Source organism: Erpetoichthys calabaricus, chromosome 4 (genome assembly GCF_900747795.2).
Source record: "Erpetoichthys calabaricus chromosome 4, fErpCal1.3, whole genome shotgun sequence".
NCBI classification, from domain to species: Eukaryota; Metazoa; Chordata; class Cladistia; order Polypteriformes; family Polypteridae; genus Erpetoichthys; species Erpetoichthys calabaricus.
The window spans coordinates 260,846,809-260,874,756 of NC_041397.2; the positions used below are offsets into that span (position 1 = coordinate 260,846,809).

A 27,948-nucleotide genomic window follows, 5' to 3' on the forward strand; every position below is an offset into this window, starting at 1 on the left:
TTGCCATTATTAGGATACATTTAAGGGATCAAACTCATAAGAAAAAAGGTGAATTAATAGGAAAATGACTAAGAGGAGAGTCAAGAACTTAAAGCTATGACAAAAAGATCTATAAATTTCCTACAAATGTAAATTTCACAGTACTGCTTTTTCAGAATGCAGAATAATAGAAAAAAATAAGACTGGTTAATTACATGAGATTGCAAAACTGGTTGAAACAAAAACCTGCAGCAAAATTCATAAAGCATAATGTACACAATTTTTTGCATTTTTTTTATTACAAACTATTAAAAAAAAATAAAAAAAAACTCCTTTATAATAGTAAACATTATGGTACATTTTTGATCTGTCTTAAATTACAACTCTTTATTCTCTTGAATAAATCTATACAACATGTTTACAGAATAACATCAATGATTTTAAGTTTAAAATCTATGACTGCTTCTCTTTCTATTATTTTAACCTTTTGAAACTATTCCCATAAAACATCTTTCCGGACTTGCATTTCACTTAGAAAAATACCCATTTCTATTTGGGATTTTAAGTAGGAAAATATGGAATACCATTTCATCATGAAGTTACTGAAGCACTAATATTCTTTAAACTGCTAAGAAGTCTCGACTAGTGAGGTAGAAATGTGATGAGCAGTTATTTAGAAAAGACTTTGTTTACTCATTTTCCGAGACATTATTGTAAGATTTTTGTGAAATAAAATGTTATTATCTATAAAATTTCTGAGAGAATGAAAAAAAATGAAAAAATATCCAACAGCAGCACCAAAATGCCTTCCTGTATTGCAGACCCTGTGCAATGTTGCATATTCACATGATTATTCCCTTCTTTTGAGAATACCATACTGACAAAAAATGATGCAGTGGTGATTTTAATAATCACAGTTCCATTTTGATGTTTTTAGTTTTGATCTCACTGTAATTTTTCTTCTTTTCTGGGTGATAAGTGAGAAGTTTAGAATATTCAATCAGGAGTTTCTCCCAGTAACAGGATACATCTTCCATCCGCAGGTTTTCTAAAACGAACTGTTGCCCCCTGTTTATATAAAAACAACAAAAAAAACTGTTTAAAAAAAATCAATGCACTTACCAAACACCTCAACATATACGGAGTAATATATATGAACGTAGTACTATATAGACCAGAAACACTAGTGAAGGATTGTCTAAGGACCTGTCAAGCCAGGGCCATTTCTACCCATTAAGGGGGCCTATTTTTGGGCACCCACCCCTATTCAATTCTCTCTTATGTGAATGCCCTCCCATTTATTACTTAGCTTCCATGCCTGGAAGCTGCCCTGTAAGACATCTGTTTGCTCAACATTAAATCGCCTTTCATCATCATCAGCACTTTCTTAAACAATGACCAATTCATTTTTTTAGTCCGATTATCCAAAAGAAGTGCATTTCTTAACATCAAATGTCTCTGAGACCAAGCCTGCAACCAGCAGTAGCTAACAAGTTTAGATTACCATACTTTCAGTTGTGAATCATAAAAGGCATTATTGGGTGCAGTCATGCTGAAAAAATGTGTGATACAAAAGATGAACTGTTCAGCAATCTCAAATAAACAAACTTGTAGTTTAGATTATCAGCTGTACAGTTCAAGGTCGTACAAACGCTGCCAAAAAATTAAAAGGGCTAGTTACGGAAAACAAATCAACCCCAAAATGACTGACAATATGTTTACACATATCCTTCCATCCATTTTCCAACCCGCTCAATCCGAACACAGGGTCACGGGGGTCTGCTGGAGCCAATCCCAGCCAACACAGGGCACAAGGCAGGACCCAATCCCGGGCAGGGTGCCAACCCACCGCAGACACTTCATATCCTGTTTAATAAATATTACACTAGCCAATGATACAAACCAAAAGTGTAGCTGTGACAATGGTGCCCACACCTTACAGAAGCACCCCTTTTCTAGTTAGCTTTTTAACTCGCTTTGGAATTTATCATATCTGATAACAACCCTAGGCTATACTGGGTAAACCTGAAATAATTTCAAGTCTGTTCAGGCAACCATCTTTTTCCTGAAGTGGCTTTTCTTTCATTTATAAAGACATTAGGAATAATGAGCTCTAAGCTGAAATATATTAATTTTGGAACTTCAACCCCAAATTATGATCCTCACAGTAAGTAAAAGACATCTGATAGAAGAATAGGAAGAAGATTAATTTAAAAGTTTGACATTTTATTTTGTTGTGGGGGTTTTTAAGGAATACAGATTTCAGAATTATAAATACTACTGTCAGAATTACATCAGCATTCATAAGATTTTTCTGCAGTTTAACTCACACATCCCAATAACACCCAAGTTAGCTTAACTAGGCTCATTCTTACCTGGATAAAGCTGGAAGCACTGTGTGGATTAGGTTTTTTGATTTCTTTAGTGCCTTCAAAACCACCCAGCCATCCCTGTTAAGGGCTAAGCTCAGAGATACACATTTGGATGAGCCTATGCTGAGCTTGATAATGGACTATCAGTCGGGCAGACCGCAAGTTTCTGAAACTCAAGGACTGTGTTTCTGATATAGATGTGAGCAACACTTGAGCCCCACAAGGAACAGACCTGTCTTGTTACTCTTCAATCTGTACACCTCAGACTATACATATAATATCAAGTCATGTAACCTGCAGAAATTCTCAGATACACACTTACAGGGTGTTATTGATAAGGGGGATGAAACTGAGTATAGGAGCGAGGTGGAGGACTCTGTTTGTTGGTGCAGAAAGTATTGACTACAACTAAACATTGCTGCACCAAACAGGCTCTATGTTTAGTTACTGTTCAGGGAGTGGATGTAGCGGAGATGTTCTCCTACAGGTACTTGGGGGTCCACATCAGTGACTGGTTGGACCGGTCTTGTAACACAGAGAAATTATATAAGAAAGGGCACAGAAGGCTCTTCTTTTTAGGAGACTGCGTTTCTTCAATGTGGGTAGTGACATCCTTCACATCTTCTATAACTCTGATGGCCGGTGCGATTTTCTACACTGTGGTATGCTGGGCTGGTAACATTATTTCAAAAGAAGCTCACAGAATCAACAAGCTAATTAAAAGGGCAGGCTCAGTTATGGGATACATTATGGACCCCTTGGAGGTAGCAGAAGAGGGGAGACTTAAAACAAAACTGATATCCATTATAAACAATGCTACACATCCTCTCTCAGACACATTAACACTGAGGACTTTCAGCCAATGAATTATTCAGCAGAAGTGTGTCAAGAAAAGCTACTGGGTCTCCTTTATACCAATAGCAATACGCCTGTATAATCTCTTACTGTGACTATGACTGTCAATTCAGAAGTTTTTCTTTCTTTTTAATTTTTTTCCTTTTTAGTCATTATGGTGTGTGATCAGAGTATACTTTGTGTATATACATATGGTTATCTATTTATTTATTTATTTTGAGAGCTTTTGTAAAAAGCCAAATTTCACCTAGGGACAAATAAAGTCCAACCCCTCTGTCTATTCCAAATTGACCCTATACAAGCAAGTGTCAGTGTGTGCATGTGTGTGCTCTGTGAAGGACGTGCACCCTTGTCCTGGATTAAACAAGTGTGAAAATGCTAAATTATATCTACTGTAATAAAAGTGCATTGTTACTCTAATCTGAAATGAAAGGTTGAATTACACAGTAATTGTAAAGACTTATATTCAAAACCCATGTTATTTAATTGTCAATGTATCCTGTCTTAATTCTCAGAATCTGGTAATCTTATTTATAGTATAGTAATATATAGGTATATAGCTGGATTTAGTGAATCCTATTGGATAGTCATATAATGCAAAAAAGTAACAAAAATACATTATATAAATTCCAGCAAGAAATAGTACTTTAAGCTACCAATAAAATAAATACAACTGTATTAATAGAACAATCTGGAAATTGATCATTTATGCACTGTATCAATCACAAGCCAACATCTGGTGTCAGTAAGTAAAGTCCTATTGTTAATTCTTACATAAAATCAAAACTGAAAAAATATCTATAAAGTAGAAATATTCTTGGTACTTTACTGTCTTGGGATCAGTAACCAATGTAATGTACATGAGGCAATACTTTCATTTCAAATGTTTACCCAGATCTGACCTTTTGTGCATTTGTTAAAACACTCATAAGACCCTTTGTTTAGAGCTTACAAAAAAACTACCAAGTGCTTTGTGCAACGACAGAAACACTTCCAAAAAAGACTTCAATAGAGTTACCTTTTTGCAATTTCATGTGCAAGCTTGTCATTTTCTTTTACAAACTTTAGAAGATCTCTGAAGAGAACAAAAAGTAAAATTAAAAATTAAAACAATATACTGTGAAAATCAACACTGCATGCTGAAAAATGTAAGTAATCTGGCTGTATTGTGCTCTGCATGATTATGAGATTGTGTTTTACGAATATCTAGTTGAACTTTTACTTTAAGACTACACAACAAGCAGCAGTACATTAAAATGTTTAACACTTATATTCAAGGTACAGTATATGGATTGGACATTACTAAATGTTTACATTATAAGATAAAAAAAAACAAGGCAGATCACATCTAAATATTTTTGCTGACAAACTTTAGTTAAAAGTTACCTTAAATCAGACAGATCTGGTTTTACTGGTATATAATGGACCCATGGTGCCATTGAGGGGTAGAAATATTCAAGCCATTCTTCACCCACGTGGAAGACCAATGACCCACAAAGAAACAAGTGTTTAAACCTGAAGCTGGCTGCCACTCCACGGAAGTTAAAAAGGTACCTAATAAACAGAAAGACTTGATACTAAGAAATATCCGGACCAATTCTGTGCTGCATCATTCACTATGTTATAGAGGGTGCTGTCTGGGAAGGTGCCACTTGGTCTTGTAGATATCATAATTGTGAGTGACTAGTACTGTATATCAGACAAGCTAACATTAACATCTTTTCTGGTAATGAGTGTGTAAATTTTAACATTTTAACTTGTAGGTCAAATAAAAGAGTTAAAGCTAGAAGAATATACCTACATCAACTTTGACAAAATAACATTCTCTGCTTCTAGCACATTGCTCAAGTATTCTTTTGTTGCCATGTCTAAACGATCCACATCTTTCCAAAAACCAACAGAGCAAGGCTTTAATATTTAGAATGAATATGTTAGAAATTCAACATTGTGGAGACTGCAGTTAACTTCTGATCTCAGTATGTGATTAACTATGCTATAAAAGAAACCTGGTTATGTAAAATACTGGCATTCCAAAAATCATATCAACATGTAGATGTTTTTTCTCAGGATGGTTTAGTAGTATTGTTTATTACATATTTACATATGACTTAGCAGTATAATTCAGTTTTAAAGGACCTTCATAACTTGTATCAGTTCTCTGTCCTTTACATAATTTGACCGGATAGTATATGTGATCTATTGATAATTACATTTTGCTTGTCTTAATGTTGTCTCCACATAAAAATAAAGCATTTTTTATTAATCATCTATTACATTCCATGAAAACAAAATGAATGGTAAAAAGTTTATTCTTATTGACATAACTATTGTGACAAAAACCCTACTCAAATTAGAAAATATCTCATGTTTTGACAAAATTCTATTCTAATCTTGCCACTGTTAAAACACTGGAATTTAGTAAATATTAGCTTAGCAAGAGAAAGCCACATTTTCTTACTTGTATTTGCAGTGGTCTACTAATGGTATTTCTTTTGCGGGAGTTCTTCCAAGAGTGTCCTGAAAAAATCAATCAACTGGTTAGTCAGTCACTTGTTCTCATAGTCAGCACGCTTTGTTATTAAAAATCAAATAACAAAACCTTGGAGAAAGTTTAGCAAATTTAAAACAGAAAAATTATAAACAAACAACATCAAGGAACTTTACTCATACTTGTTAAATTCCCATAAAATGAATAAACTCTACTGAGAATTTTTTGATTGAACAAAACTAGTACTGAGCACCCCGACAGCAGGCTGATATCATACTATTGTATAAATTTAGGGTTAAGGATGGAGTAAGGAAAGAAAGGTGGCCTAGCAAGCTGTGATCATTATTTACTTTTCTTTAACTTTGGAAAGACAGAGACAGTCTCAAGTGCTATGATAAAACAGGTAGGGCGATCAGTTTTCTGGGCCCATGTCTGCTCACATCGATTTGCTGATTGGATATGCAGTGATGGCTACATGCACTAGGAGATAACTGTTTGGTGTTTTAGAAAGATATGCTGGTACTAGGGCTCACTAACAAAAACAGAATGAGACCACCTTTGGAAATAATTATATGGAAAAGAGAAGACATGGAAATACTTTGTGAATCACCAAGTTAAAGAAATGTAGTCTTGCTGCATTGAGGATGATGTTTTTCTCCATTATTTGTACAATACTGTTGTGTTTCCTTCCTGTCTTCTTGAAGTGAATAGTGAGCCATGCCTCCAGAAGAAAATAAGGTTCTTTTTCATGTTGTCAGTACAAAAGGTTAAAGGTGTATAATGTCTGAAATACCAGGTACAGTGGAACCTTGGTTCACGACCATAATTCGTTCCAAAACTCTGGTTGTAAACTGATTTGGTCGTGAACCAAAGCAATTTCCCCCATAGGACTGTATGTAAATACAATTAATCCGTTCCAGACCATACGAACTGTATGTAAATATATATAGTTTTTAAGCACAAATATAGTTAATTAAACCATAGAATGCACAGCGTAATAGTAAACTAAATGTAAAAACATTGAATAACACTGAGAAAACCTTGAACAACAGAGAAAACTAACATTGCAAGAGTTTGCGCTATACTGTAGCCTTACGACCCGATCGATGTAAACATTTTTTTTTTTTTTTGAGTTTTAAGCACAGGGAAAAAAAGGAACATTTGAACAAATCCGAACTTTATTTAAAAGCCAACCATAAGCAACCAAGAAAGTAACATTGCAGGAGTTCACGCTAATAGCATTACAACCCGATTGCTGTACACACTCTTTTTAAATGAGTTTTAAGCACAGGGGGAAAAAAGGAACATTTGAACAAATCCGTACTTTATTTAAAAGCCAACCATAAGCAACCAAGAAAGTAACATTGCAGGAGTTCACGCTAATAGCATTACAACCCGATCGCTGTACACACTCTTTTTAAATGAGTTTTAAGCACAGGGAAAAAAATGAACATTTGAAAAAAGAGAAAAGTCACATTGCAACAATTCACGCTACGAACCGAAAAATGAACATTTGAAAAATCCGTAATACAAAAACTAACCATAAACCACCAAGAAATCTAACCTTGCATGAGTCGAGTTCTGGCATGAAGTGAAGAGAAACTGGGTGGAGAACAATCCAGTCTTGTTGCAGTTGAAGACTTGCGGGATGTAGCCTTCGTCCTCCACTAATTTTGTGAAATTTTTCACGAATTCTTTCGCAGCTTCAGCGTCGGAACTAGCAGCCTCTCCATGCCTTACCACACTATGAATGCTACTTCTCTTGCGAAACTTTTCAAACCATCCTCTACTAGCTTTAAATTCCTCACTTTCGCCACTCGTAGAAGGATAGTTTTGCAGCAAATCGCCATGAATCTTCCTGGCTTTCTCGCATAACATCGCCTCGCTTACGCTATCCCTTGCAAGTTGCTTCTCGTTCAGCCACACTAGCAACAGTTTTTCCACCTCTTCCAGCACTTGAGGCCTCTGCCTGGTTAACGCTGTAACTCCTTTTGCAACATTAGCTGCTTTAATAGATTCTGCTTTAGAACAGTCGAAATCGTAGATTTTGACTTCTTGTACTCGGTGGCAAGATCAGTAACACGAATGCCACGCTCATACTTTTCAATAATTTCTTTCTTTACTTCAATTTCAATTTTCTGCAAAACTTTCTTCTCACCACTCTTCACTTGCTTAGAAGCCATGGTTAACTGCAAAAGCACATGAAATACTGTAGAGCATAAAGAGTTCACAGGTAAAGCACACACGTCTGACTGAGAACAATGAACAGGGAGAGGCTGAACACGTGCTTAAATACAGTAATCGGCACGTACGAACCGGAAGGGAAATGAAATAGAGCACAAAGAGTTCACAGCGAAAGCACGCACGTCTGACCGAGAACAATGCAACACGTGGCACATCATCGGCACGCACAAACCGAAAGGGAAACTGGCTTGTTCATATACCGAGTGTGTGGTCGTGAACCGAGGCAAAAGTTTGGCGAACTTTTTGGTCGTAAACCGATTTGTACATGTACCAAAACGTTCATGAACCGAGGTTCCACTGTAACTAACAATACAAAATGCTATTAAAGTACCTTTTCAGATTTCCATGCCTGATTTTTAGTATATTCGGCATCTACAAGCTCAGGATCTTCCCTTGACAGCAAAATCAGAGGATCCCTCTCTGAACTGGTCCTAAAAAAGAAATTAAAAAAAAAATCAAAAAGCTATAGCATATAATCTAAAAGTGACAATTACATAATACACTTTGCTATGTTCTATGTGAAACACTATGAAATTAGTTTGCAGGTCATGCAAAAAATAATATTCTAGCTGTTTAAATGTAAACAAAGAAATGTAAACATGTCAAGTCTTATTTTTTTAAAGTATATTAGTATGTAATTGTTTTAGTATTCATTTTTTAGGTTCTGTCCATCACCAGACAGACACACACTGGGCCAATTTATAGTCACCATTCAAACTAACGTACACTTTGGAGGAAACTGCAGTACCTGAGAAAACCTATGTGAACATATATCTGGACATGGATTTGAACCTTTGGCATTAAGCTGCAAGAGAGCAGCACTAACCATCATGCCACCAAGCTACAACACCACGGTTTACAATCATTTTCTGCAAATGGACTATTAAGTAATTTAGTTAGTGTCAGCATTGGGGACTGAATTTTTCTGTACCCATTATTTTTATGTTATGTCTTTAGGCTGTATGTTTTGTATATAAACCCTTATTAAAGTCTACGTGTTTGCATGATAGACTAATCAATGTGCTCCTTTGGTTTTATTGTCAGAAAGGTAAAAAAAAACAATCTAACTACAACATTGAATGAAGATAACCCAAGTAATGGGACACAAATGCAAGAAAATCTAGATTGCTTTATTATTACTGAGTAAAGCACATTTATTTACTGTAACTGAAATTAAATTAAATGCTGGTAGAACCCAGATTTTTGTTAAAAATGTTGGTACGTCTCTTCCATCTGCTTCAAGGGATTTTTCCCCCCATTTTCCTTTACAGTGCTGCTTCACATCTGTCAGCTGTCTTAAATGAATACTCTCCTTCTGGCCTTTCCATAACATTTATATTGAGTTTAGAGGAGAACTTCCCTTACCCATTCCTAAAATAAAATATTTCTTTCTTTTAAAGCATTCTTTTGTATATTTCTTTGAATACTTAGGGTCACTGTCGTGCTAGAGGATCAGGGCCGCCGAGAGAAAATCCGGGCCCTGGTGCAAAGAAAGTGTGTGGGCCCTTATACAAATTCTACACACATGTATGTGTGTATATTATTATTTATTTCTAACAATCGTAGATTACATTGATACATTTAGATAAATATGTATAGGTATAAATGTAATAATAAAGTAATATATTTATAATAGTAAAAGACGTTTCTAATAGCATTTATTGTCTGCTGAACAAAGGTGCTTTCCTGGCGAAACTCTGAATTACATAATCTAAATTAATCAGTTTTGCTAGATCAAACTCAATACTGAGTCTTGCCAAATCTACTAGTTGCGCTTGTGACATAGTGGATCTTAGAAAATTTTTTACCAGCTTTAGCTTGCTGAATGAGCGCTCTGCAGAGGCAACAGTGGCAGGAATTGTCACCAGAATACACAGACCAACGCATACATATGGAAAGAGCCCTTCCAGTTTGTACTTTTTCAAGCAATTCAGCAGCTCCAATGGGCTCTGTTGATTCTCTCCAAAATTTGATTGGGATTCAGCGGGAAAGCAAGGAGGAGTAATCTGAGCAATAACTTTGAAGATAGGAATGAACACGTGAGAACACTCGTTGATAGTCGCTTTCACAAGTTTTTGTTCGTTGAATCTTGAATGCACTGTATTATGTCACTCAAAAGTATTTTATTGTCACGGCCTTCTATTGCTTCGTGCTCACTCAATGCTTGCAATCTTGTATGCCAAAGTTCTCGCGCCATTCTTTGTCTTAGTTTGTAAGGACGTCCTCTTCTCGAGATAACAACACGTTTCGTGATGTTTCTTTGTATTATGCTCTTTCGGCACTTGTTTAGTTTCTCGACTGTTCACAACAGTTCACTTAGTCTGCTTTCACGAATTCGCGGTGTCTCAGAACGTGGCGACTACATGACGTACTTGTTTGTCGGCTGATGACTTTTTTCTCACTGCACCCGGAACCCCCTCCTCCTCGTCACTTCCCACCAAGTGGGGAATACCCTTGTAGACCACATGACTTCTCTCCCATGGCGGCCTTCATGAATATCTCTTACGTTGTAAACTGTTGACCGCTGCTAAGTACCCTGTGACCCACGCGCCTTTTTAATTCTGAAATTAAACAGACTTGCGAAATTTAACAAAATACAATAAAAATTAAATGAATTAAATAAATAAATGTTCAAATTTCAATAAAAATTATGGGACGCATTGGACTTCATGGGTCCCCTTGAGCTTCATAGGCCCTGGAGCGATGTACCGGCTGCACCCCCCTCTCCTCGGGCCTGTAGAGGATTCACGTTCATCTCACAGATACAGGGCTGGACATTTTCCACAAAAATATTTTAGTAATGGATGGGTTCATTAAAGAAGTAAGTCATCCAGGTTCATGAACAGAAAATTAGTCCCAAACCATGATATTTGCATCACCATGCTTGAAAGTGGGAATAAACTGTGGTGGACTATGTTAGGTTTTCACCAAATGTGGAATTTTTTTGATGATCTTTCAATATATGGTTTTGCATATGTAAGTGTTCTCCATGCTGTAAATGGCATTACCGGCTGGATATAATGGAAAAAACTGGAATTTTGCATTACAGGAACCAAGGTATAAAATAATTTACCTGACATATACTGCTTTATAGGAAGAGTTAACCATGGAATCAAAAGAATATCTAAATAGAGTGCAGAAGGCTCAGAAATAGTATTGTGATCAGATGTTAAAGCTGTGCAAATTTTAAAACAAGGTTGTAAAGTAACAGTGTTCAGTTGCACACAAAGTCTTTGGAACACTCCTGCCACATTAGACAAAAGCAATGAACTGTAAATTACAAAGTATACAGATAATGTAATTAAATCTGTTCATCCATGCATCTTCTTTTTACACCTTTACTGCATTATCAAGTGTAAAATCATGTCCCAACAGCTTCTTTTTTTACTTTTTTAAAACCACAAGCATGGGAAATAGTTATCAAAGACTCAGAAAAACTAAAGCTTCTATGGTCTGTTTGGTAAACTTATTCTGACTGAAAGAGCAGTTTGTGTTTTATAACTGCTTATGTATCTTCTTGTTTAGGTTGGGAAAACCATATTTTTTTGTTGATCAAGAACTGGATTCTCTCCTTAACACCCTTAAACCTATGACTTACTGTGTGATATGGCATTTAAATTAGATTAAATATTCATTTGCTTATCTGATGTATTTACTCAGAATGAGCCATTAGAAATAGAACTATATGTTTGAAGAACATATAACCTTGATCCTCTGAAAAACCCCTTCGAAATCTTCTTCTCCCAGGGCCACTGAAGTGAAGACCTATTATGAAACACAAAAACATAATCTGTCAGTTTAAATCAACCAAACTGTAATTAACTATAGAAGGTTACTTTTCAGAGTATTATTTTATTCCAGATTGTAAAATGTGATTACATATTGATTAACTGCATTTTCTGCAAATGAGCATCATGGTGTACTTTTTCATGCAAGTCTGGTTAGGAATAAAAACTTTTCAAAGTACCGCACTAACCAATTTGAAGAGCCCACAAGAAAAAGCACAGAACAGTTCTTTCTAAAAACTGTCCTGGGAGAATCCTGTACTCTCTTAACATTTTCTGCCTTTAATTTTTATTCATTCAACTAAGTTTTGCCATAAACGGGATTCCTTAACTGTGATTTTTTTTACTAGCAGAGATATACTAGATATTTTTCTCATCCATTTCCAAGTAAATATATTTTTTTAAAGCAACTACTACAAACTGCACTGAACGGAGTTGATTCAGTTTAGATATGCTGGTACTTTGGTCAGTGTTTGATCTGCTGCCAATGCCAGCATAAATTATTGGGGCATAGGAGGTTAGGGAGTAAACTCTTAACAAGTTCCATCTGTTCATTCTTTATTCATTTTTTAACTCATGTATCCAGTTCAGGGTCACTTAGGGCCAGTTTCTATCCCTAGATCACTGGCCAGTAGACAGATGCCAACCTTAGATCTGACACCAATCTAACCACAGTGTAAACTGAAGCTCACAAACACTCAGAATGAGACCAGAATAATTTAGAGTGACAAAATAACCTAAGAACTCATCTTTACAATGTAGAAGTAAAACCATTGTTCACAGAGAAATAGTCATATGAAAAAGTTTGGGAACCCCTCTTAATTCTTTGGATTTTTGTTTATCGTTGGCTGAGCTTTCAAAGTAGCAACTTCCTTTTAATATATGACATGCTTTATGGAAACAGTAGTATTTCAGCAGTGACATTAAGTTTATTGGATTAACATTCAGCATCTAGACACCTCCTAGCCTTTGATGAGTGCCTGGATTCCGGATGGAGATATTTTTGACCATTCTTCCATACAAAATCCCTCCAGTTCAGTTAAATTTGATGGCTGCTGAGCATGGACAGCCTGCTTCAAATCATCCCATAGATTTTCAATGATATTCAAGTCAGGGGACTGTGATGGCCATTCCAGAACATTGTACTTCTCCCTCTGCATGAATGCCTTTGTAGATTTTGAACTGTGTTTTGGGTCATTGTCTTTTTGGAATATCCAACCCCTGTGTAACTTCAATTTTGTGACTGATGCTTGAACATTATCCTGAAGAATTTGTTGATATTGGGTTGAATTCATCCGACCCTTGACTTTAACAAGAGCCCCAGTCCCTGAACTAGCCACACAGCCCCACAGCATGATGAAACCTCCACCAAATTTGACAGTAGGTAGCAGGTGTTTTTCTGGGAATGCGGTGTTCTTCTTCCGCCATGCAAAGCACTTTTTATTATGACCAAATAACTCAATTTTTGTCTCATCAGTCCAAAGCACTTTGTTCCAAAATGAATCTGGCTTGTCTAAATGAGCATTTACATACAACAAGCGACTCTGTTTGTGGCGAGAGTGCAGAAAGGGCTTCTTTCTCATCACCCTGCCATACAGATGTTCTTTGTGCAAATTGCGCTGAATTGTAGAACGATGTACAGATACACCATCTGCAGCAAGATGTTCTCGCAGGTCGTTGGAGGTGATCAGTGGGTTGTTTGTTACCATTCCCACAATCCTGTGCATATGCCGCTCCTGTATTTTTCTTGGCCTGTAAGACCTGGGTTTAACAGCAACTGTGCCTGTGGCCTTCCATTTCCTGATTACATTCCTCTGAGATAGCTTTTTGTAGCCTTCCCCTAAACCATGATACTGAACAATCTTTGTTTTCAGATCTTTTGAGAGTTGCTTTGAGGATCCCATGCTGTCAATCTTCAGATGAGAGTCAAAGGGAAACACAAGTTGCAATTGACCACCTTAAATACCTTTTGTCATGATAGGACACACCTGTCTATGAAGTTCAAGGCTTAACGAGCTAATCCAACCAATTTGGTGTTGCAAGTAATCAGTATTGAGCAGTTACATTCATTCAAATCAGCAAAATTACAAGGGTACCCACATTTTTGCACAGCCAAGTTTTCACATTTAATTGAATTTTATACAACTAAATACTGCTTCACTAAAAATCTTTGTTCGGAAAACACTCCAGTACTCAGATGTTCCTAGGAAATGAAAGACATACCAATGTTATCTTTTTTGTTGAAAGTAGAGTAACTTATTATACAGGCTGAGAGGGGTTCCCACACAAAAAGTGAGAATGTTCAGATTCTACAAAGATAGTGCCAGCATGGTAAAGTATTCTTTTCTGTATGGTACTTTTCCATTGACTTAAAACAGAAACAGACCAACACCTCTGAGAAGAGTAACCGACTTTCAAAATGGAAGATCACTTGCTGAACAAGTCTTTAGACTCTGTAACTTTACAGAACAGTGCCAGGAGTTCCAGAAGCCTCTTGCAGTTATTTACATTAATTTAAAATGATTTTGTCAGCATCCATTATGATTCACTGTATAAGATTGTGAAGCTGAACTATGTACCAGACAAATTCATGTGTATTTTTAAATCTCCTTATCAACACTCCAAACATTGAGTAAAACCAAAAGGATGGAATCACAGAAATGTTCAGCATTGTGTGTGGTGTGTGTCAAGAGTGTATCCGGTCACCTTTCTTGTTTCTTATTTCATTGATTTCATAATAAAGAATTTTATGAAAAGTGAGCAGAATGGTATCCCATGCTGGGGTATAAGACTGCACAATTTGGACTTTGCAAACGACACAGCAATACTTATCCTAACAACTGAAAATGGCACATCTCCATGCCTACAGAAAAGATGCAAAACATGTGCCCACATCTATGATACAGACCGTATAGTTATACCACACTGCCGACTTGAACATCACATCAAGGGATCATTTTCCTGCAGATCATCTAATGTAGTCTACCTAATTTTCTGCATGAAATGTCCTGACACTGCACTCTATGTGGGAGAAACTGGACAAACACTCCGCCAGAGAATGAATTTACACAGGTTCCACATTAAACATGGCCACACAGATGTTCCTGTGGCGGCCCACTTCAACAGCCATGGCCACTGTGAGAAGGACTTTAAAGTTACAGTGCTTATGGGCAACTTCAAAACACAGCAAGAGAGAAAAGAATGGGAAGTTAAACTCATGCTAAAATTTAATACTTTACAACATGGATTGAATAAAGACAAGAGTTTTATGGCCAGATATGAGGATTGTTTACATCTCTCAGAATGACAGACAACCTGTCTACAGACCCACATTGTTTTGAAAAAACTCATTACAAACTTCAAAAGACTTTGTTGGACAGTTATCTTATCCAGAGATCTTGACAATACATTGTTCTTTTCTCTCTTGTTAAATTAACCCTAGCCTGAATGAATCTATTAATTTTTTACATTCAAAATCTCTCATTTAAATATGTCCTAGAGTGTGTATATAAACATAGGAAACTTCAGTTTCTGTATTACATCTTGCCTGAAGAAGGGGCCTGAGTTGCCTCGAAAGCTTGCATATTGTAATCTTTTTAGTTAGCCAATAAAAGGTGTCATTTTGCTTGGCTTTTCTCTACATTCATAATGGCTAACACGGTACAACACCCTAGTACTATCCTAACAACTGAAATTCTAAAGAAGATGGCAAATACTTTAAATTGCAATGCAGAAAGCTGGTCTATGTACCATCTACAAAAAGACTATGGCAGTTAGTAGACTAAAAGACTCCTACTTTACAATATGTCCTCTCCAATGATGGCATCTCAGAAACTGATGCTCAATTATGGCCCAGCAACAAAGCTGATGCTGCTGCTGCTTTTCAATGACTCTACCCAATCCGGTCCAACAGAACCATCAGCGATGCTATTATGTTCTACCTCTATACGTTAGTCATAGTAATTGCAGAGTTCTATGAGGACAAAGCAATTTGTTTCAAGCACCACATGTGTTCATGGGTGGTTTCCTTGACATTAAGATATTGTTTCTCCTACATATGAAAAAAAAAAAAAACGTCATCTTATGTATCAAAACTTTACATCTGATGTCAACTGGCCATAATTCAACATTTAATTAATGGACAGATATTGTTGGTTTCCATTTATGTTAATCCACTGCTACTTTCTTTGTGTGTTTTAACAAATCTGTTTCTTTATATGTAATAATTGTGAATTTAGTAATTTGTAAAATATATATTGCATTTTTCCTGAGAACTGGTGAACACTGTCATAGAGCACTTTTTCCATTGTGTCAACTGCTTCAGTGATGTCACACTCTCAAACCTTAATGGAATATATATATTTATTTGTTTTTATTATTTTTGTATCATACGCTAAATTTGTACAACTCACTTTATCTTACTTGGCTTGAAAAATCCTAACCTATCTTACCATCATGCAATGAAAAAACAGATATGCTACTTTAACATTAAACGGATAACCTGAAATTCAGTTATACAGTATTAATGTTGTCCTTAACTAAGCATGATGAACCTCTAAATTTGACTTGAATGTAATACAGTATCTCATTACTTCATTAACTGTAATTTATAAAACCAATAAAAAAGACAGATGCACTTGGCACAGCACTCAGCAAACGCACTCAGTGAAGAGACTTATACATAAACCAACTGAATGGAATTTGATGGTGTGCCAAGATTCTGTTACTTAGTCCTTTAACACCATCACTGAAATCGGTTTGAACATTCTCATTCCTGATGTTGTTTGGATTGCAAATGCTTGTCATAGTGAAAAGGAAAACTGATAACCAAGAGCATATTCGATAATTAAGTTTGTTCTATCTTTAGTTTGTTTTTCTTACCTGCCTTTTTTGGTCTGTGCTACTTGGATCACAAGTCTATCATGACATGTAACATGCACAAAACACACACAGCCCTGGATAAGATGCCAGCCTATAGTCTTATGGAAGCAAACCAATTCTCAAAAAGACACAAGAACATGCATACTACGCATAGAAGGAGCTCCCTAGAATTAAGAAGTAGTAACCTAGAATTAAGAAATAGTAAAACTGCTATACCTCCTTTAAAAATATACAAAATAAAGGTTATAGTCACTATAAGTGCGTTGAAATTATAAGGAAAAATGACCTCAGATATATTTTTATATGCATCAATTTTATGATTAAACAGAATGTGCACTCTTTTATTAGTGATAAGGCATCTATGCATTTTAAATAACCAGAATTACAATGTGCAAAATGAGTGATAAAAATCTTACTGTTCTAAATCCTTTCTCATAACATCCCATCGTCCCAAGCCAGTAGGATAGATGGGCCACACAGCTGGGCCACCTTCCCAAAATGTCCATGCTGGATACATGATATCCTGATACTCAGAAGTCTGTCAAGAAAAATGTGAAGCAAATCCAGGTGACATTACTCTTAATAATTATGGCAAACACTACATTTTATTAATACAGGTAGATAAAAATGGTTTCTTATGTAATACTGCGCTATGACATAATATACAGTACATCCTGCTCAGTATAAGAGGAAAGTTAATGTAACAGATTAGACAAAAGTACAGTTAAGTGCTGAAATGATTTAAGCTTAAGGTTTCATAAGAAATTAAAATACAGGTACACTGATTGAATACTTGATGGGTCTACTTTAGAAGTAATAACAGTTAATTTGTTATGGGTTTTAAGCATTGTTACATTATATAAATTACAACATTGCTTTCACCTCTTTAATTGTCATTTATTTAAATTAATTCCTGCTTTTTCTTATTCAGATGCCTGCCTGTAGTGGAAATGCAATTTAGTATGTCAGAAATCATATCAATTGGTATGAAACTGATCAATATTCCACATGAAAGCTGACACTCACTGCATCTGTGCGGACCTTTCTCCATTACTTACTACTTACCTTACTGAATGAAAATACAGGCTGCGTAGGGTTCATCCATTTTGGAACTTGTGGATAATCACGAACATTAATTACCAGCTCGGTATCTGGAATCTTGTCAATCACCTCCAGAATGAAGTGCTCTACCCCACTGCATCTGGACAAAGACGCATCAAAAATTGTTTTTTGTTTTGTGTTGACATTTCACTTAGTTAAGTAAACTGTAAAGTCTTTTTTAGATCTTAAATGAATAATTGAAATGTGTTCTTTTTAAAAAGTTTAGGAATAGCAAGAATAAATTCTTAAATATTAGGAGTACAAGTATGCTGCTATTTTTGATTATTATTTCTCTTTGACTTCACTTCTATCACCAACATTATGACTAAATAACTAAACATAAGGACATATGCTTCTTTTTAACTACGTTGCCTTAAAATATAATTGAATCAGTCCTCTTTCTATCCAGGATTCTAGAATACACACAGCAAGATCATTTTCTTTTTTCTTAGTATTTCCTTAGCTGTTAAAATTAACAACAAACTGAAATAACCAGTAAAATAAAGCTTGGCTGCCATCTACTGGCTAAACTAAGCACTGCAATTCACTATCTGGTAGTGGAAGAGACTAACCAGAAAGTGAGCTGGCCATAGTAGGCAATATGGCAGAAATGAAACAACACGTAAATCTCCATTTCTTGAGTGTTCTTCTTGCACATTCAATTGGAATTACCTTTATTATGTAATTTCAAGCAACAATTACTGTTACACATAAAGCAAGGAGGCAAGGACAAAATGTGACGACAACAGTATGTCAGTGTTTACTGTACATTTCAACTGCTGTTTATTTGTGAAGAAACTCCAAGCCTTTGTGTCTACCATGATTTTTTATTGCATTTTTATTTAAGTCAACTGAAGTTCGTGAAATGTAATGAGAAATGAAACACCTACTTTGGGTAGTACCTAGACAATACAAGGGAGAGTAATAATATTTAGTTACCATTTTAAGTCATCATGTGCCACAAAATTTGAATTCACAATATGGAAAAGCCTCCTCCAAACATATTGGTAAGCGACTTTATGAAAAACAATTTAAGCTCACAAAAACCTCTTCTTATACTCAAAGTGTTTGCCTTTAGAAACCAAACCATGTCAATCGAACAGCAAATGTGACAAAAATCTATTTCTGAGATGCCACATAATCACAAAAAGATTAACTTCTCTATTTGGCTGTTGTTTCTTACATCATTAGGTGGCTGGGTTTTGGCCTCTGCTTACACTTCTAATTATCCCTTATGTTAAACTTCACCATTTGGTTCATTTTAAAAGCTGATCAGAAAAGTGCTATTACTTTCATGATATAAATTACACATGTAACTTGCTATAACATCATATGTGCTAAAATCCAGTTTTAGGAAATGATGAACGGTTATATTTTAACTGAAGTAATTACTTAATAATGTGGATAAAACCGAGCCATCTTCAGCTTTCACATTTCAAACTGCTTTTTTAAAAAGTATTCTAATTTCAGTATGGGACATACTGTGCTATCGTCTCACATTAAATGTTCCTGTATTTGCTTTTACCTTGCTGGAAACATACAGTTCTGCTCCCTGTAGAGTTTGTTCCTGATTATCTGGTAGTGTGTTCCAACACCACGATTTACTGCTGATGAAAGTAACTCAAAAGAGATCCCATCTTGGAAAGGCAACAGGTCATTTTCTAGAACACTAATACAAACAGACATGTTTGTGCTCAGTTAAAAATTCAAATGCTAAAACAAAAGTACAAGTCAAATATTTGCAACATTCAAACATGAAAGTTATATGTTAAATAATTCAAAAGTAGCTGAATTGTGCTCTTTCATTTCTGATTTAGATAACTATGTAACAAGCATGATACTTTCATTTTTCATTAAACAGCCTACAGCTACTGTAGCTACCATATATCACAGATGAATCCTGACAAAACAATTCAGAATTCATGAGCTATGTCTATTCATACATTAATCCATCGATTTTCTGACCTGCATAAATTATCCATTTTTGGTCACAGGAAAGCAGTACCTGTCCTGACATTATTGGACACAAGGTGGGAACCAACATGAAACAGTGTTGTTTGTAACTTCATATCATTCTAAAAGCAATGAGAAAATGGAAGGACTAGACAGAAAGTGACAAACCAACTGAGCAAGCATCTCACAGCTTGGCAAAATTTAATAATATACGTACTGTAATATGAAATAAATGTGAGATATAAAACAATTGAAATGAATGCAAATAACACATATGAAAAATAAGTTTTACAAAATATTTTCATCTTATACAAACATGAAAACAAATTTTTAAAAACAAAATTTATATTTAACAATTTGTTTAAAAAAATTTATCACACATTTATGAAAAGCCCGATTTTTTTTTTAATCTTTCTTTATATCATGTAACATCTAAAATAAAAGAGCATACCAAATGTTTACAAAGATTTATCGATTAAAACACACAGATACTGTAGCTTCTATTTGAGCTCACATCACTACAAATTATTTAAGAACTACTCTGTGTCTTATTTTTTTTAGTTTAATAATTCAATTGATTAGGTATAATTTTCCTTTTTTGCTATCCATTTTCTGGATTTGTAGCCAGAATATGTGGCTATTTACCATAGTTCTACAGTGAATGTTTCATTACTCAAATTCACGAAGTACTCTGCAAAATGCATGCTGCAATAACCTGTCCTGCCCAAACAACAACAACAACATTTATTTATATAGCACATTTTCATACAAAAAGTAGCTCAAAGTGCTTTACATAATGAAGAAAAATATAAGACAAAATAAGAAATTAAAATAAGACAACATTAGTTAACATAGAAAAAGAGTAAGGTCTGATGGCCAGGGTGGACAGAAAAAACAAAAAAAAAAACTCCAGAAGGCTGGAGAAAAAAATAAAATCTGTAGGGGTTCTAGGCCACGAGACCACCCAGTCCCCTCTGGGCATTCTACCTAACACGTAAGAGCAGCTTAGGATGCAAATGTAGACGGTCACGCCACACTCTCAAACAGTCCCACTGCTGTGCCCTTCACACCAGCTCACACGTACAAACTGCCCCGGCCGGGTTTCTCAGTTGCTTGGCAGCTTTGCTAGCCATGTGATTGAAATGGGGTGTGTACTCTGAAGCTTAGCTTTGTTCAGTTTTCTGTCATAAAGTTCCTGGCATGTTATATGCTGTTGAAGTGCTTATATCACATGCCACACTTTCTTTGTATTGCTTTCTAGTTTTTGAGCTTAATTTCTGTTTTGACAATACTTTTTGCTTGTGTCTCTAACTGCCCTAAACCTGTTATAAACATCATAACTAACATCCTCTATTGTCTACCATTCTTAATGCAACAAATGCTGGCATGCTGTGCATACTTTTCAGAAAGTTGCTTTTTCAGAAGGGAGACAGACATAAGAGCTGAAAAGATTCTGCCATGAAAATGATGATTAAATCCAGCAGTCAGATATTTAATGCAGTTCACTTTTAAATTCAACATTGTAAAAAATGACATATAATCTCATGACAAATATTAAACAAAAAAGATACAAATTATTTCTGTCTATAGTACAGAAAAACAAAGAGCATTTCACTTTCTTCCTCCTCACATAGTGTCCCAGATTAAAAATGATTAAGCTTTGCTTCTACCATTTAATTGAAAAATCCTATTTCTCTATAGCCAAATGCAACACACATACAGTGCTATTCTTCTCTGTCTGTTATACACAGTCTTTTAATTAAACTAAAATCATAAGTTCTCCAATAAACTGCTATATTTATGAGAAGAATTTGACCAAAAATTGTCTTTACCCTTCAAAATAAAAACATAATTTTATACATAAACCATTCCTCCTCCACTTGCAGTACTTGGCTTCCCCAATTTGTTAATATCTAAAAATACTTTAAATAGTAAAGGCCATGTTTCTTCAAGGTGTTTTATATTTAGCCAGTAAATGCACCATCACTGTTATTAATGTGGAAATCTGCCATCCATGCCCCAAATATGGTTATCAAGTTTGCGGATGATATGACCGTGGCGAGTCTCATATCAGACAATGATGAGACTCATTACAGAGAAGAGATACAACACCTAGCACTATGGTGCTCAGCCAACAACCTTATCTTGAACACCAGCAAGACCAAAGAGATCATTGTGGACTATAGGAGGTCCAGAAGAACAGAACATGCTCCTATATTCATACATGAGGAGGCTGTAATGTGTGTGGACAATATGAAGTTCTTGGGTATCCATATCACATCGGATCTGACCTGGTCTTTGAACACATCTCACCTGGTAAAGAAGGCCCAACAAAGACTCTTCTTCCTCAGGAAGATGAGACATGCTGGATTCCCCTCTTGGCTACTCACAAACTTCTACAGATCTGCTATAGAAAGCATTCTCTGTCACAGCATGACAGTGTGGTACAGCAGCTACACAGCACAGGACAGGAACGACTTGACACAGGTGGTGAGAACAGCACAGGGGATTGTGGGAAGTCCTCTCCTAGACCTGGACTCTGTATATGCTGGAAGGGTGCAGAAGAGGGCCAAATGTATAGCTGCGGATCTCACCCATCAGGGAAATGGACTGTTTGTACCACTGCCTTCGGGAAAGTGGTACAGAAACATAAAAACACGTACCAGCAGACTGAATGACAGCTTTTTCCCCAGAACTGTGAAGTCCATCTGCCCCTGCTGATACACACACATACATCTACCCCTAACCTGCCCCCCATTAAATTACTCTGGGCAGGCTGAATGTGCAGCTGTAATGCAAACAATATTAAAGTCTCAGTAGCTTCAGCACTATCTACAACACAGCAGAGTAAATGTCAGTAAAAAAGGAAGTGACATTTTTAATTGTAATTTTTAAAGTTTGGAAAAGTAATGAGCAATGAAAAGTAATGGAGTGTTATACTAAAGCTGTATAATAAATCTGAAAGGACTTATCTGTAATGATGTGTGCAGTCGTGATCTTCATATTGGAAATGACACTACAGCATTTAAATGAAATAGCCGTCTATACACGGCTGAATGAATGAGCACAAAGTTAACAAAAAAGTAAATTCAAAAACTATGATGAAATGATTACAGCAAAAGTCTGCTATTTCTTTAAAATAAGTTCTTTGGTGATAAAAATAGTAAAACAAAAACCTAGCAAAGAGTAAAATTGACACAGAGAATTGTAAATCAGTTGGAACAGATGCCTAGAGTAGGAATGAACCTGGTAAGTCAGGCAACTGAAATTCCTGATTTGTTTTCTAAGCTGTTCATAAATTAAGCAATAACTGAATGTTGATAGGCCCCAAGTGCAGATGCTTTCCTTTAATAATGGCAGATATAGCTTTCCTTAATATAACAGGTCCTGCAGGAATTTAATTAAAGGTTTTTACAACATGTTGAGAATGTGCACTGCAAAACATTTCTACAATTCCCTTAATAAATAACATAAGGCAAATCTTAATAATGCAAAAACACTAAATCACCTTTGATAGCAGCTGCAGTTGTGCTGCTTACAGGGTGTGTAATTCTTCACAGCCTCAAATACTTCTGTCTCATATTTCTTGCTTTTCACAGCTACAATATGGTTAAAAAAAAAAAAAGTTAGCAAGAAAATGTTAATAAATTAATGGTTTGTTCAGTTACTCCCGTTACCCTATCTGTGGGACCTTCTTTCATTTGAATCAGAGCAGTTTTGGCATCAAATGCTAATCTTCATTGTATGCCTTTCAAGTGAAGAATGACAGCTCTTATTACCTTTAACAGTAATTTACATGATGGTGTTTTCTTTCAACAGAATCATGTTCATGAAGATCCTTCGTTCACAGCTTACAGATCCAAAATAAAACCTGCCTCGTCTTTGGAATAAAAGGGTGAAACTCTCAACACTCAATAATTCTGTTATATAAGTTTTGTTTATCCTTGTCTTTAATACGCGCTTCTTTAACATATTGTTTGCATTTCAATACATTTAATTTCGATCTGTAATACTATTAAGTACTTTTGCTATATTACTCTGCAACAAGAAATCGTACGATTATACTTGGAGCGTAAGACTGCGAACGCTAACACACTTAAGTTTACCATTTAAAACACTCCAGTCCATTAATCAAAGAAAAAGTAATTGAAAGTGCAAAGGTGGGTTTTGAAAATTATCACCATGCTGTTTCGGATGTCTGATTAACCCCACAAATATATTTTTAAGAATGAAGTTGTTCTGTTATTCAGAGCAGAGATTATATGTAATTTTGTATTCAGATTTGATTTTTGAAAAGAAGTATAACGGACTTCTCTGCCTGAGTTTTTCAGTTGATCTACACTGAAAAGCGTACAACACGAAGTAGTTTCGGGAAATATGGATTATATTTTTATAGATACTTTTCGGATGTAACTAAGGTAAGAAATTCAAATCTGTAAACGTAATGTGAGTTTATACAAACTACACTAAGGTGCCATGCATGCCCATTCTCCAAGCTGCACAATGAATGGATGTGATTTGATGAATACACAAACCGCGATGGCTTACAACTGAGTATAAAGCACCATGGTAAGTCTATTCTAGACATTTAATCATTGAGGAATAGTGCGTTTGTTTACCAGGTTCCTCTTGATTGCACTGAATACTGCGAAACTCGTGTAGAAAGACAAACGCAAAACACAGTAGCCATGCCGCATCCATCGTTCGGTGCTCTCTTGCTTACGTCTGTAGCAGCCGTTAATGATCGATGGCAGTAGTGATGTTTGGAAAACTACTTCCGGTCTGAGATCGCTTACACTTGACGTATTGGTTGAGTTCGGCTAGTCTGCTTGTGTTAAGTCCTGCTTGTGTAAAATTTGTGAAGATACAGGATGGAGTCATAGATTAAAGAATTCATTTCGATTCAATCTGCAATTGCTTTCTGTACCATAAATCCCCGCTTTTTGCTGTTAGAGGTACTTTTACATTCCGCAGTACGCGTTAATTTTTATTGTGAAGAGAAAGGCAATAGAATCTACGTAAACCGCGTGGATAAAGAATTGGATTGATGCTTCTTAATGGTATCGTGGCAGCCTGCTTAAAGTCCGTGAAATCATTTCAGGCACTGTGATTTGTGTTATTGCGCATACCAGTTTTTCTTCTCTGTGGAAAATTAATATTTTGGAATTCTAATGTGTTACATTATGAAATCAATATTCAGTTAATTAGGATTTTATTCAGCTGAATAAAATGTGTCAATTTTTAATCAGATCCTTCCAAATTAATAGGTATAATAAAATACATTAAATTGAATGGTTTGGAATCTGTTCCATAGCCTGGTAGTGCTGGCATGGAGGCTCCCACCCGTTGCTTAAAAGAGTAACCAGATCGTGGCTGGCATGAGAGGGGTCCTCCATGATGCTACATACCTTTCGCAGACAGTTTGCACTTGAGGTCCACAATAGCAGTTACCAAACCACCAGAGATGTACTAGGTAGTTTTCACCACCTGCTCCAGAGACTTCCCATGAACTGAAGTGGGCATAACATATTTTGTCTTTTGTCAAAAAGGCTGGTGGTGGCTGTACTTCCTCAGACATCTGAGCACAGTTCTCCAGTAAATTCAGGAACAGTGTCTACCCTCAGATCATAAGGTTGCTGAACAGGCAATAATAAGAAGTATTGTAACATACAGTCGTCGCCAGAAGTTTTGAGAATGACGCAAATATTAATTTTCACAAAGTTTGCTGCCTTGTTTTTTATGATGGCAATTTGCATATACTCCAGAATGTTATAAAGAGTGATCAGATGAATTGCATAAGTTTGCCATGAAAATGAACTTAATCCCAAAAAAAAACCATTTCCACTACATTTAAGCCCTGCCACAAAAGCTGCTGCTGATATCATTTCAGTGATCCTCTCATTAACACAGGTGAGAATGCTGACGAGGACAAGGCTGGAGAGCACTCTGTCGTGCTGATTGAGTAGAATAGAGAGGTTCAATTTCTGTGAAAAAGGCTTCCAGGCACCCAAGAGAGTCCAGCAAGCACCAGGACCATCTCCAAAAGTTGATTCAGTGGTGAGACTGGGGCACCACCAGTGCAGAGCTTGCTCAGGAGTGGCAACAGGCAGGTGTGAGAGCATCTGCATATACAGTGAGGTGAAGACTTTTAGAGGACAGCCTGGTGTCAAAAAGGGCAGCAAAGAAGCCACTTCTCTCCAAGAAAAATATCAGGGACAGACTGGTTTTCTGCAAAAGGTCCAGGAATTGGACTGTTGAGGATTGGGGTGAAGTAATTTTCTCTGATGAATACCCTTTCTGGTTGTTTGGGACATCCAGAAAAAAGATTGTCCAGAGAAGAAAAGGTGAGCGCTACCATCAGTCCTGTGTCATGCCAACAGTAAAGCATCCTGTGACCATTCATGTGTGGGGTTGCTTCTCAGCCAAGGGAGTGGGCTCACTCACAGTTTGCCTAAGAACACAGCCATGAATAAAGAATGGTACCAGAATATCCTCCAAGAGCAACTTCTCCTAACCATCCAAGAACAATTTGTTTAACCCATTGAGAAGTTGATTGACCGCATGCCAGGGCGAATTGCTGAGGTCTTGAAAATGAAGGGCCAACACTGCAAATATTGACTCTTTGCATAAACCTAATGTAATTGTGAATAAAAGCCTTTGAAACTTATGAAATGCTTGTAATTACACTTCAGTATACAATAGAAACATCTGACAAAAAGATCTAAAAGCACTGAAGCAGCAAACTTTGTGAAAACCAATACTTGTGTCATTCCCAAAACATTTGGCCACAACTGTAATAGTGTATATACAATGTATAATGTACAGTATACACATATAATACTCAAATACATTTATATGTATTTATGTATATTACATATTTATATGTTTATATATATATATATATATATATATATATATATATATATATATATATATATATATATATATATATATATATATATATATATATATGTTTAACTGGGATACAGTGAAAGTAAAATTCAGGGGCAATACTAAGAGTGCCAGGGAGCTGGCTGAAACGTGGCTGTCTAATGAAAACACCATTAACAAACACTTGGACTTGAACCCAGCATATGCAAGCTTAAAAAGAAGAACATCCAAATAATAAAAATAGACTTCATGACCAACACCTTCTTAACCCCCCCCCCTTACAACCTCCCCCTTCAACCCCACCGTTCACCTGCTAAATATTGCCTTTGATTCCTGTATGTCTAATCATTTTCCTCTGATGATGACAGGTTGTCAAAAGCTTAGAAATAAAAAAATATTACAAGATATGTGACTTAATTTCTCCCTTTGTGGATCTCTAGCTACAAACATGCAAACCATATCTCTTCACTATATATATATATATATATATATATATATATATATATATATATATATATATATATATATATATATATATACTAAATATATATATATTGTCACACATGTGTGTATGGGAGGCAGCTAAAGGGCTTGAATAAAGGCAATTCCAAATCAGACCTGGATATGGCAGAGTGCACTGATTCTTTTTCTCACTTTCCTGCAGACCATTCACGGGAGATTCCACCTGGCCCTGTTGATGTCACTTCCGGGTCCGTGCCTATGGAGGAAGACCTTGCCGGCTCCGGCCCCTTTGATGTCACGTCCAGGCTCAAGCCTATGGCTGAAGACCCTTACGATCCCGACCCCTTTGACTTCACTTCCTGTCTCTCCCTTTAAAAGCCTCCACCTTTTACCTATTCCCTCAGTTCTGTTTTGGACTATTTTGTGCACATCAGTGCTGTTATACTTTTGCAACCTTGCAGCCAGGATACCAATGTACAGGTGGCTGCCCCAAACCTTGCTATGGCTCTCTGTGGAGTTTGTGACTATATATATATATATATATATTGTGGCAGGCGTCCGGCATCCATGCCCAGCTGGGATGCCCCTCCACTATATTCAGGGGGAGCAGCCCTGGACACTGCAAAACCTCCCCCTGGACGCTAGTTGACCGCCCCCCCTAGGGTGGAGCAGTGCCTCGGTTTCCCACAGGGCTCCCTGGGAATTGGAGTTGGGTGCAGCCCTGTTGGGTCCCACAGGCACCACCAGGAGGTGCTGTGTTTGGGACTCCTGAGCCCATATGGGCAGCATATTCATCACACCCGGAAGTGCAGCCGGAACTCGGTGATCAAGCACCTGGAGCACTTCCGGGTGAACTATAAAAGGAGCCAGCAACCACCACTCAGTGGCCAGAGTCAGGTGGAGGAGGACAAGGTTGCCTGCGAGGAGTGGTGGTGCC

The 27,948-nt window shown here is 36.4% G+C and overlaps 1 protein-coding gene across 1 annotated transcript; it reads right to left on the reverse strand.

Annotated features, from left to right (window-relative positions):
- Positions 1-306: 306 nt before the first annotated feature.
- Positions 307-24,399, reverse strand: poglut1 (protein O-glucosyltransferase 1). Its single transcript, XM_028800714.2, has 11 exons — positions 24,278-24,399; positions 23,167-23,257; positions 19,231-19,374; positions 17,670-17,805; positions 17,021-17,142; positions 11,644-11,703; positions 8,270-8,369; positions 5,665-5,723; positions 4,593-4,760; positions 4,225-4,281; positions 307-1,047 (listed from the first exon to the last, which is right to left on the reverse strand). The coding sequence occupies exons 1-11, from the start codon at positions 24,357-24,359 to the stop codon at positions 891-893; spliced, it is 1,176 nt and encodes a 391-aa protein (XP_028656547.1). The 5' UTR covers positions 24,360-24,399; the 3' UTR covers positions 307-890.
- Between the last annotated feature and the right edge of the window lie 3,549 nt (positions 24,400-27,948).